The 13,059-nt window shown below is 40.0% G+C and overlaps 1 protein-coding gene across 2 annotated transcripts in view; it reads left to right on the top strand.

Moving 5' to 3' along the window:
• Positions 1–2,759: 2,759 nt before the first annotated feature.
• Hibadh (3-hydroxyisobutyrate dehydrogenase) overlaps positions 2,760–13,059 on the top strand; it is a 105,286-nt gene continuing 94,986 nt past the window's right edge. Inside the window, exons 1-2 of one of the 2 annotated variants that reach the window (XM_059257856.1) lie at positions 2,826–2,940; positions 5,140–5,283. Coding sequence is in view for 1 of the 2 variants with exons in the window: in XM_059257855.1 (XP_059113838.1) it covers positions 2,853–2,940 (88 nt within the window). In the remaining variant the exon portion in view is untranslated. Of the gene's footprint in view, positions 2,941–5,139; positions 5,284–13,059 lie in introns of both variants that reach the window. The other variant, XM_059257855.1, reaches the window with a different exon arrangement.

The following is a 13,059-nucleotide window of genomic DNA, read 5'->3' as shown; positions in this document are numbered from 1 at the left end:
CCGGGTTTGGGACCTAAGGAGTGCTTCCTGTGCTCCTCACATTTACTTTCTCCAGCTCTCAGTCTGGGATATATCAGGTTCATAAAGAGTCACGGAATGGGCCGGGTGTGGTGATATACATCTTTAATCCCAGAACTCAGGAGGCAGAGACAGGTTGTGGTGATATTTTGTTTGTGCTCTAACAAATAAAGCTTGCCTGAAGATCAGAGGGTGAAGCTAGCCACTAGTTAACCATAGAGGTCTGGAGGTCTGTATAGACAGAAGACAGATATGTCTGGGCAGAGAGAGGAATACAAAGTGGGTGGAAACAGGAGCTCAGCCCCCTTTCGGTCTGAGGAGATGTGGAGGCAAGAGGTGACTTTGGCTGCTCCTTTACTTCTCTGGTCTTTCAGTATTTACCCCGACATCTAACTCTGGGATTTTATTTTTAAGACCAATTAGAATTCGCGCCCCAGCAGGTGAATCTCTGTGAATTTGAGGCCACCCTAGTTTATATAGCAAGTTCCAGGCCAGTCGGTGCAACAGAGGGAGACACTGTCTTAAATCCTAGCTCCCACCTCCAAAGCTAACCATAGGCGGTAACTGCCTAATAAACAGTAAGACTTGATAACAAAGTCACAGCACACATGTAAACCCTCCTTTGAAAATCCTTTGGGAAGCAATTTAGGGCTTCTGGGAGGAGACAAGTGTCTACATGATGTGAGAATAAGTTAAAATTATGACTTATCCCTTTATGGCATTGAGACAAAAAGAATCAAACTTTCAATATCATGAGTTTCAAAGCCAGGGCAAAAATCAAACCAAACTAAACCAAAGCAAGCACACAAGTAGTAGAGCTCTGCTTGCTCTCTCACAGCCTCTGTTCCTTTCTGCTCCTAGGAGGATGGTGTTCCCAAGAGTCAGCCTTTTGTAAAGAAATAACTCATTTTCAAGAAAAGAGCCCCATAAACAACCCAGAGAAACAAAAACAGTAGCCCACAATAAAAATGACAAAAGCAATCTGATTGGGTGTAAAATCTCTAGAGGACTGGGATATTAACTCAAGGAGCTGCAGAGATGAATTGATGTGTTGTCTTGTGTCGTAAACAGCTCTGCTGTGGGGGTCGACATAGCGGGAAAGCAGACTGCACTTCGGCAGTTAAATATAGAAACCTGTAGGGGCACATTTATTGGTTGCAGAAAATCCATTCCAGTTAAAACCTAAAGAAACCAGAATAGAGAGACGTGAAATGCTCCAGAAACCAATTAGTCCTATTAGGGATGGCAGCACCAAATCTAAGAGACTGTCCAATAGCCAGAACTTTTTTTTTTTTTTTAACTTTTCCTTCACCTCTGCCTTCCTTTCTTTTCTATTGGGGTAGGACAGAGGACTATTTAGAAGGACAACCAATGAAGGCAACTGCTTTTCTACTACTTATAGATGGGTCCTTACGTTCTGTATGGCTTCCTGGGAGCATTAACACCCCAGCAGAACCTTGAGTGCCTGCAAAGCATTTCTCCACCATCTTGGCTTTCCTTTTATCAACCAAATCCACGAGTAAGGAAAAGTTTTTTGTTTTTGTTTTTTAAAAGTCAAACTCACATACCTTGATTCTGCTTTTTAGGTTGGATGAATACAACACAAGAGAAATGAATTTAAAAACAAAACAAAACAAAACAAAACAGCCTTGGAGGAGGGGAGGTGGACATCCAGGGATTGCTATTGTCTCCAAACCTCATTCTTTCCTCCTGTTCTACCTTTCATCGGAGGTTACAAGTCTTGTTTTGGGGTACTGAAGATGGAAATCCTTCAGTGGAAATAGAAAGAGTTGTAATTATCCCCAAAGAACAGATGTATACCAACCATCCAAATAAGGACAAAGCAGCAACGCATCTGTTTGTATGATACACACATATACTCCCCTCTGGGTTTTAACGTATCATTAGGTTTTGGTTTCAAAAATAGATGCAGGTTGTAGAATTTTCAAACATTAAAGACTTGTGTCTTTAACTGGATGGTGGTGGCGCACGCGTTTGATCCCAGCACTCTGGAGGCAGAGGCAGGAGGATCTCTCTGAGTTCGAGGCCAGTGTGGTCTACAAAACAAGAGTTCCAGGACAGCCAGGACTGTTACACATAGAAATCCTGTCTCGAAAAACAACAACAACAACAACAACAACAAAGTGTCTTGGAACTCAGTCAGTTCCTAGAAATTCTACTTTTCAAAGACAACAATGTTATTAAATCACTTTCTTACTATTTTTCAATTATGATTGGAAAGACTGTTGAGTCGTATATTACATAGATTTCAGTAATTACACAAGATAGATTCTATTTTCAACAGAAACTAAAAAATATATATGTTAACACTAGGAGATCCGTGCATTTATTAAGTTAAAAATGAGTCCCTATACTAGGAAACACGTAATTTCTGCTTTTTCTTTAAATACTGCAGTAGCTGCATTCTTGGCTGTGAGGAAGAAAAACAGTTCCCAGCCTTAGGAAGAGGCAGTTCCTGAGTGCAGGTGTTCTGAGGGAGGCGGTAGTGAGCGACAGCCACCGCCTCCCACACACCCCTCGGCTTGGGGTAAACAAGGGTTCTCCTACTCCAAGGTTGTAAACTTTGCGGCTGCGGGCGGCAAGGCAAGGCGTCTAAAGATCTGGGGATCCCGATTGGTCCGTTTTCGCCTCTCCGGCCACGCCTCTCCACACCGTGCTCCGCCCCTCGCTGGGCGGAGCCCACCCGGAGCAGCGAGAGCGCGTGCGCGAGCTGTCCTCGCCGTGGTGCCGGCTAGCGGGGCTGCGCACACTCTCAGCGGCAGGCCGAGTGTGAGGCGGCCGAGGTGACGGCGCGGAGGCGGGGCGGGGGCAGCATGGCAGCCTCCTTGGGGCTCCGAGGAGCAGCCTCCGGTCTCTGGTATTGGAGCAGCCGGCGGCGGCCCGCGGCCAACCTTGCAGCGGGTAAGAACCTGGCGCCCCTCCTGCGCGTTTTCCTCGGGCCATCGGAAGAGGACTTTTCGCCCCAAGGGCTTCGGTTGGTTTGAGGGTAAAAGCGACAATTGTGGAGGTCTTCAAGGCCCGGGGCCCCTCTGCGACTGCCTCCTGAGCGGTCAGCCTTCCCCTCCTGCCCTTGCCCGGCTCCAGATTGTTCAGCGTCCTCTGCGGGACCCAGGGACAGCTTGGGTTCTTGAAGGGGAGGAGTGTTTGGGTCTGGGGCGTGCGCTTTGGAGTTGGGGCTCCTAGGACATTTGGAGGGCTCAGCTCCAGGCGTGACCTCGCCGCATCCACCTCGGCGACCCCTGGCCTTCCAGCTCCCCGGCTTCACCCTAAGCGGTCGCTACCTCGAACTGCAAGGCCCCATTTGTGTTTAACCACCCTTGTGGGTGGCATGGCGGTATCCTAGGCTTCTGGCAAAGTTTGTCACCCTTGACCAGCCAGTCGGGCTTACTCCATTATGGAATGGAGCTGTGCTGCCTGAAAGTGGTGGACTTTTGTCAAATTATTAACCACAACTCTTTGAAAGTCCTCAGAATTGTGGCCAGAACCTGTCTGACTAACTACGCTGTACTGTAAATTATGGAAACGGACCAGGGATTTAGGAAGATCTGTGTTTAGAGCCACGTGAATGCCCAATAACTCATTCAGTCTTTTCGTTTTTTCACATGAGGAACTCCCGAGGCTCTTGAATTAGTAAATTTAGACATCTCCAACAAGATCTAGGAAGTAGCCCTTGGTTCTTCCCAATTCTTGGATTTCCTAGGACACCAAGACACCTCTTTTAGAATGGGTTGATTTGTGGGGGATACTGAAGGATTTTTTTAATGTAAAAATTTATAGATTAACAAATAAACAACCCCCTTGAGTTTGCCTAGCATGCAAGGGGCTCTGGATTCAGGGTGCCTGTAATTTTTGTGTAATAGGTTGGGAATTGATTTCTGAGCTGTCCCCAGTCTTTCCCCTCAGGAAGACCTGTGAATTTCCTTTCTGCTTTGGAAGAGCATCTGTGTGATAACAGGTAACAGATGACAGGCAAGGAATCACGGTAGCAAGATGCAAACACATATGATTTTGGATATAGTTTCTTAAAAATCAGTTTTCCTTAGTATTAAAGTAGCAGTTTTCACATGAATGCACAATTCTTTCAGAGCTGATTCGCCCAGGACGATGTATTTGCTGTTTAATGGTTTTACAAGGTGTTCTAATGATAGTTTGATGAACTTTTCTTGGTGTACCTTTTAAGAGTTATGAAAGTTCTTAGAATCCGTGATAGGAGAATCAGAGGCTAAAGACTATACTATTTTGCTCTGACAGCTGGAAGGACCTATCTCCCAGTGCTGATTAGACTGCTTTGACAAACCATCTTGTACTCAGTGGGTGCTTTGGCCCAAAGGCGTGTATATATGAACAGTTTTAAGTAGAAGTTCTTTAGTGAAGTGTTTAAAACACTTGAGCAATTGTATTTTACTCTGGGATTGTTTTAAATGCCAGTGTTAACATAAACTAAAATTATCCACTACAAATAGTAAACTAACTACAAAAATGATAACTTTTTTGAGATTTGAATCTTAAAAAATGGGGAAAAAAACCCCATCTCCATGCAATTTTAAAGTTTAGGAAAATGAAGAAAAGAAATCATGTTCAATTATTAACATTTAATGTTTGGAATTCAGTGGGGGTATTTGCCTCCATCATATGTTTAAGCTGTTTATAGCATGTAGATGGTAATGTTATAAAGATCCATATGCTTTTTTAAAAAAAAATGAGACCTACAAGTTGTCAGTTTATAGCAACTTTAATACATTTAATACATCCTAGAAGAAATAGAAAAATATAATTACTTTCCTGTTTCATAACTCATAGTAAGCAAATTTTGTATTTTATTTTAAAAGATAATTTAGCTTTAGATCTACTTTTGTAAAGAGGTTAAGAATATACAGATATAGGCTCTTCAACTTACTTTTTGGGACTCAACATGCACATAGAAAAATTGTATCAGGACATTTTTAAAGACTACCTGACCAAAGGTGGGGTGGAAAAATAAAATACTATTGTATATGGAATTACAATATTGAGTTTAAAAAAATCATTGATGCTTTTTGTATGTATGGATTGTACTTTTTTGTATGTTTAGATTTAAACTATTTTCTGTTTCATGCATAGATACAGCATATTGTGATAATATTCACCTCCATTGCCCTCTGTTGCACCTCTTCCATTCCCTCTGGACCCTCCTTAGAGCTAGTCCCCAGAGGCGATACCATTCCGGAAATGATACCCCTTAGACTGAAAATACTACGTGGAAAGGTATTTTGGGAGTAATCACATTTTCATAACTTCAAAAACTATATTGTTATAATTGTCCTATATTATGATTATTGTTATTCATCTATTACTGTGCCTAACTTATGAATTAAGCTTTATCATGGGTGTGTGTGTATATATATTTGATATTGTCTGTAACTTCAGACACCCAATCTTGCACTGTATCTCCTTCAGGTAAGGGAAGAACACTATAACATCTTATGACACAGGAAGTCCATTCAGAAGCTTTATGTGATTATTTTTGCATAATCTACAATAAATATGTTCCTTTGACTAGGAAGATTTTAGAAAATCTAAAATAATCTTTTTACACAGAGTATACTGATTTCTGGTCACAGGTCAAGTTACCAGGCTATATATAACCTCGCTCGTATTACATTTGAGAGATCATAATCTGTAAGTTTAGAAACCAGTGTTGTCAGATTTTCCCATCAGTTTCTTCACCAATCAACCAGCATCACCTTTATGCTGGCTGATTTTTTTCTCCCCAGCTTGATTTTTATCTGTCATCTGACTTCACTGTCTCCACACATTACTGTCAAAACTTGCTTAAAGGAAGATGCATTTCTGTTGTAGGTCTGATCTTTTTTTTTGGAATTCCCTAAACTCCTTTGGATCCCTGTACCTTCAGGAGCCAGTTCTATATGCCAAGTATTCCTTCAGAAGCTCCCATCATCACTGGAAGCTTGTAGTTCCCTAAATGACCTCTGCCACCTTTAGTCTTTCTCTTCCTTTTAACCAGCTAGGCTAAAAAGGCCATTTGGTACAGGACTTGTTCCATAGTGGTGCCTCTTGACCCTTGTTAATAAAAGTAGCTACTGTTTACTGACTCTCATGTGATAGGCAATGTTTAATGCTTTACATATCTTATTTCAAGTAATCTTTTCAGTAACCTTCTGATGTTGTCAGTACTGCTGTTGATAAAAACACATAGGAGAAGTTAACCTGTCACTTCAAGAGCATATATGTGACTTCACATGGGTCTCCTAAACTTAGAATTTAAATTTGATCATAGACAATGAGTAACTTCTCTTTGGATAATACTTGTACTTACTTAATACTATCCTTTTCTTGTTTTGCCCCAATGATGAAATGAAGAGAACTGAGCCCATCATTGACAACCTATCTTGATTGATGCACATGTACTTGGCTGGGATAACATAGGCCTTCTTGTTCTGAGCTCCTAATCTTCTGTAGCAAAGGTCAGCACTGTCCTCCCAGATCTTCTTGTATCCTATCACTTGGAATTTCACAAGAACTAGTCTTTTGGTGGCTGGCACACCTTCTGTGACTCTTGCTCTGCTAACATCCATCCTGTTTCCCTGTTTTATACCTGGCCTGTTGATACTTCCTTTGTTCACCCCACTAGACAGACAGTTTTGTTCTTCATTGTATCCCATCTGAAGTTTATTTATAAATAGGAATTTCACTGATGTCTTTGATATTATCTTAATATTTTTCTTAATCTCTTGCTTAAATTCTGAGTATTATCTGCGGGCTGTCCCTTCCCCTGGCTACCACTTAGGTAGTGATATTGAGAGTTATAAAAGTTTGCTAATTATTTACATTGCTTTCATTAATCCTTTGTTCATTCCTTATTACATTTCCCATAGCACTTCCAAGTCATTGACAGGGTTGGCAGACCCTGGACCAGACATTTGGCAATAGTAGCATTGCTACATATTGTTTAGACAGGTGGGATCTGAATCTGGGATGAAGAATGTTGGAGAATTAACCTGGGTAATGGTTGTAGTAACATAGCTCACATTTGCTGGGTCCACTTTACCACCACTGTTACTCTGTAATTGCTTCATAACTGACTTATATCCCTATGTGCCCATTTAGTGAAACCTCTTTAGTTAGAATTAATTCACTTAGCACTTAACATTCACTGTGCCAATTCATTTATTTCCTTTTCTTACAAATGTAGTTATAAAAATTAAATGCATATGGTAAAAAACGAAAGATTTTTAGTAAAAATCTCGACATTTGAGCTGTGACTGACTTTTTTTTAAATATATCCATACAAAACTCCAGAAAAATAAGTCCATGTGTATTTTTTTCTTTGCCTATTCTTCTATTAATATTCTACGTCTTATTTTTTTTTATTAGTTTTTATTCTGGAGGCTTTTCCTCTGCCTTAGACAGGTATGCTGTGGTAGGACAGGATAGATAGAGATGCATATTCTTGTATTAATGCTCTGCGTCTTGCTGTTTTTTATTTGGCAGTTTATCCTGGAGGTTTTCCCTCCTCTGCCTTAGACAGCTATACCATGGTAGGACAGGATAGAAAGACAGACAGTTAAGGAAACATGGGAGGGAAAAGAATCTTCTCACTCTGAACTGGTTTAAACTTTTTGACAGTTGAGTCAAGATGTGGGAAATCTTTGATGTAGTCAGAATGGTTTCTCCCGTCTCGCCTAGCCCCAAGGTCCCACAGTCACTTATAAAATAATGATTCAGAGGCTTAATATTAATTACCAATTGCATGACCTGTGGCAGGCTTCTTGCTAGCTAGCTCTTAAAACTTGACCCATTTCTATTGATCTATAAGTTGCCACGTGGCCATGGCTTACCAGTATTTTCACATCTTGCTTCTCCTGGCGGTGCTGGTATTCTGCCTTTCTTCTTCCTGTCTCTCTGCTTGGAATTCCCACCTGCCTTTAAGCTGCCTTGCCATAGGCCAAAACAACTTTATTCATTAGCCAATGGGAACAACACATATTCACAGCATACAGAAAGACATTCCACAGCACTTCCCCTTTTCTATCTAATCAAAAAGGAAGGTTTTAACTTTAACATGGTAAAATTACATATAATAGAAGAGTTTTCAAGCAAGAATTAAGTTACAATATCTAGTCTATTTGTATTTGGCAAAATTAAAATATTTTATCTATCCTATATTTGTGAGTCTAAAGTTTCATATCTAATTTATCTTTTTTTTTTTTCGATACAGGGTTTCTCTGTGTAGCTTTGCGTCTTTCCTGGAACTCACTTGGTAGCCCAGGCTGGCCTCAAACTCACAGAGATCCGCCTGGCTCTGCCTCCCAAGTGCTGGGATTAAAGGCGTGTGCCACCACCGCCCGGCTCTAATTTATCTTTTATCATGACTAAGGAAAACTGTAATTATAGCTATCTAGTCTTCAACTACATCAAAGACCCCAGAAGGATATAATATTACCTCAGTAAACAGGAAATGCATTGTAAGCAACTTCCAAAATTCTGGAAATGACAGAGACAGCTGCCTGTCTGGACAGTCATCCAAAGTTCCTCTGTAATGTTGGGGCATCCATCTTTAGCCAGTAGTCCTAGAGTTTTTTAGTTGCTTCTCCCTGTGTCCTGTAGAATATTTGGCAGTCTCCTCTGCAAAGCAGAAACCTGAAGAACCATTTCACCTTGTTTTGGCAAATTCTGTGGTCATTTTTCTGTGGGTCCTGTATGTCCAGTTTATACAACATATTATCAGCAATTCAGGCAAGAGTAGCCTCTTGCCCAAATGGCTATTTTTGTCAAGAAGAAGATATACTCTGTATGGAGTGTCTTTGATGCCCATCTTTCTCTTTGAAATCAATCAGTGCTGCCAGGAGCAGACGTGTCTCATTGTCCAGAAAAGTCTAATTTTTTAAAACATTTAAAATGCCATATTCTGTAGGTCTTTGAAGTGTTTGAAGATTACCTAATGAAATATATCTATGTATACCTAGAAAACTTAACTAATATGACTATAAGTTTGATTATCATGGATGACTAATTATTAATCTGTATTTCTTATTTATACATTACAATTTCAAATTAGCTACACAAACATAATACCTTAAACAAGAGTAGAAATATACATATCGTGTAACAAAATTAACTTTAAATTTGTATCAGTAAACTAAAATCCATAGCAATGTAAAACATTTTAAACAAGTTGCTGCTCTTTAAAAGAGCTCTTTAAAAGTAGATTCAATAATCTATCCTCTATCCTCCCGTCTCGCCTAGCCCCAAGGTCCCACAGTCACTTATAAAATAATGATTCAGAGGCTTAATATTAATTACCAATTGCATGGCCTATGGCAGGCTTCTTACTAGCTAGCTCTTATAACGTGACTCATTTCTATTAATTTATAAGTTGCCACGTGGCCATGGCTTACCAGTATTTTCACATCTTGCTTCTTCTGGTGGTGCTGGTGTCTCCCCTCTCTGCCTTTCTTCTTCCTGTCTCTCTGTTTGGATTTCCCGCCTGCCTCTAAGCTTCCTTGCCATAGGCCAAAACAACTTTATTCATTAGCCAATGGGAGCAACACATATACACAGCATACAGAATGACATCTCACAGCACTGTTGGAAGGCTCCGCTCCTGCATGAAGAGCTATTGGCAGTTCATGTCTGCTAAGAGAGGGAGAGCCAAGCTTCTTCAGCGACGAGCCCTTGGATGAGTTATCCAATCTCAGTGATCAACTCTAACAAATACACATGTGAATAACACTAAATGGACTCAGCAGACTGTGTGTTTATGTGTGAGTATGCACCTGTGTAACAATAAAGAAAGTCATGAACCTGAGTGAGTGGAGGGGACACGTGAGGAGCTGGAGATGGAGAGAAGAAAGGGTAGAAATGTTGTAAATACTATCTTCGTGTATGAAGTTCTCAAAATTGAAAATGTTACTTTTCTCAAAAAGAAATCTAGGATTTAACATTTTCAGTGACAGTTACCTATAAGAGACAATATTCCTTTTATATAGAAATGTTTCAAATAAGACTTAAATGACAGTCATGCTTAAGACCTAAACATGTTAATCACCTCCATATCTTTCTCCTTTTCCCAGCTGTAAACCTACAATTTTCAAAGACTCACAGAATTCCCATTTGTAGTGAAAGACATCCCTTGACCCTTGTGTATGCCTTGTTAACCTGGTTTTTACCTTATCAGGTTTGGTCCTATTCAAGACACCTCTGGAGCATTCTGTAATCTCATTTATGGAAAAGAGGGAAAAAGGGGAGAGATGTTAATAACCTTTGAGATGTAACTTGAGAGCCACCAAATCATATACATGACTACTGCAGCTTGGTGTGTTTTGTCCTTTCTGTGAGTGCCTCTCTAATGACCGCTGTGCTTGAATCTGTTAAAGCATCCTAATCAAGCTTCAGCTCAGTTGAGGGTTCTGAAAGGAACTCCAGCTGCTGCATGTAGGAGCGTAGAGCTGTTTCTTGCCCCACTCTACTGTTCACATTCTTTTACATTAATATAGGAGTAATATTTCATTGCATTGGGCTAGTGTGAATTACTGTGAATTATTGTGAATTAAGTACTCTACTAATATGTTATTAGTTTATATTTTTCTGCTGTAATGAATAGTGCTATAATAAACTGTTTGTGTGGTTCAGAGGTTAGTGTATAGCAGAACCTAGTAAATGATGGTGGTCCATATTCATGTATCTGTTTTTTTTGTTTTTTGTTTTTTTTTGGTTTTTCGAGACAGGGTTTCTCTGTGTAGCTTTGCGCCTCTCCTGGAACTCACTTGGTAGCCCAGGCTGGCCTCGAACTCACAGAGATCCGCCTGGCTCTGCCTCCCGAGTGCTGGGATTAAAAGGCGTGCGCTACCACCGCCTGGCTTTCATGTATCTGTTTTTATAAGTAAAATTGTATTTGAGGGCTTAAGATATGGCTCAGTAGTTAAAGCACTTGCCATTCCAAGCTGAGGACCCAAGTTTGGATTCCAAGTACACGCATAAAGCTGTGTGGTGTCCTACCTATAACAAGCCCCTGTCCCCCACCCCAAGCTGTCTGTCTAGGTTAGCCTAATCAATAAGCTCATAGTTCAAGAGATCTGTCTCAGTAAATAAAGTGGAGAGGGATCTAGGAAGACATCCAATGTTCCTCTGGCCCCCAGATGCATCCATACATATGTGCACATGCCATACTTAAACAGTATTGTATTGGATCAAGCCGTGCGCTTTTTTTTTTTATTAGCTATTGCTATTTTCAAACTAGAGCAGATGAATGAATGGGTTTGTTGTAGCAGAGGCCTTATGGCTTGCAAAGCTGAAAGTAATTTATTGCTGACCCTTTTAAGACAAAGTTTATGATCCTTTGTAAATAGTAAATTTCTAGGAAATAAAATTGCTGAGTTGGTTGTTTTAAATTGAAATTAAAATGTAGATAGATTTTCAAAATGGCTGATCTGATATAGTTGATAGTGTATGAAAACACTCATTTTCATCGATCCTTACTTGCTGATGATAGTTTTTGTCTAAGACACAAAAGTTGGTCCATTCATGGGGTTGGGGATTTAACTCAGTGGTAGAGCGCCTGCCTAGCAAGTGCAAGGCCCTGAGTTTGGTCTTCAGCTCCAGAAAACACAAAAACAACAAAAACAAACAAACAAACAAAAAAAGTTGGTCCATTTGGTAGTTGAAGAGTAGTATCATATTTCTTCATTTTATGTTTCTCTAATTATGACAAGTTAAATATGTTTTTGTAGCTTTTTTTCTGAAGAGAATTGACATATTTTCTGTTGTCATTTTGTGATTTTTTTTTGCTTATCAGAGTCATTCAGAGATTACTTCAAGGTTTTTAAGTTTTTTGGGTATAAAATAGTCCTGTTTATAGCATGTGCTAGCAGTACTCTTTTTAGTTACTTGTTTTTGTCACTTACAATATTTTTTAAGTATAAATATGCTAGTTTTCCCCCTTGTGAAAAATTTCAGATGGGAAGCAGTAAGAGTGTAATACAGGGAATTTTGAGTAGTCTTGTGTAGAGTCTATAGTTTGTTAATTTTACCATTTCTGTTATTTCTTTCCACATATGTGCATATCCAGCTGGCATCATTTACAAATCAATAGCAGCCATCATAATATAGCCTACTATTACAATATATATCTTAGAACATTCCTCCATGTAACTAGACCACATGATCATAAATAGTTTGGAATCCTGAGATTGAACTTCTGTGAAGCCCAAAGGAATGAGTATGTTCAGCGATCATACCTAGCCTGAGTTCAGCTTCCAGCACTGCAGAACCAAAACCAGATCAAACAAACCAGAGCCCAACTAGATAAGGCCGTGGTCATTTTACCTAAGCTTGCAAGCATCTAGATTCTTAGGAAGGATGCTAAGTGATGGCAGTGATCAGTAAAGTGCTTAGGTAACTGTCATGGAGTGAAGCCGCCATAACATTAACTGTTACTGTTCAAGTCTTCTGGCTTTCCTGTCCTCAAATGTGCTCACGCTTCCTTTTCTTGATGTAATTCCCTTCTTCCTGCTCTGTGTGAAACCTGATCCACTGTAGAATACACAAGTTAAATATACCTTCTTCAAATTTCAAACCACAAATTCTGTACCAGCGTTGTTTTTCACATTAACTGGCTTGTATTAATGTTTTATTGTGTGGTTTATGTCCTCTTGGATTTTAAGATTGTTGGAAGGCAAGGACCGTATCTCATTTGTATGTTCAGTGGCTAGGTGTTGTGGTGCAGACCTATAATGTCAGCACTTGGGAGGCTGAGGTAGGAGGATCAGAGTTAGAGGTCACCCTTGGCACAGTACATTGAAGTGGCTACTTAATGCTTGTGGAGTATGTGACTCAATCCTCACTCTTCTCTTCCTTGTTACCTGTTTGACTTAACAGTAGTTGTTGTTAAATTAACCGCTTTAGAAATGCAGTGTTCCTTGTTTATAACGTTTTTGGATTGTTAAGTTGCACTTTCCCAACCTCAACACAGTGGGCTAATATAATAGTGCTCCATTTTCTCTTTTTGTTAATTTGCCTATG

This window comes from Peromyscus eremicus, chromosome 3, assembly GCF_949786415.1.
Source record: "Peromyscus eremicus chromosome 3, PerEre_H2_v1, whole genome shotgun sequence".
Taxonomy (NCBI): domain Eukaryota; kingdom Metazoa; phylum Chordata; class Mammalia; order Rodentia; family Cricetidae; genus Peromyscus; species Peromyscus eremicus.
The sequence above is the reverse complement of the archived record's forward strand: the minus strand, read 5'-3'. Positions and strand labels throughout refer to the sequence as shown.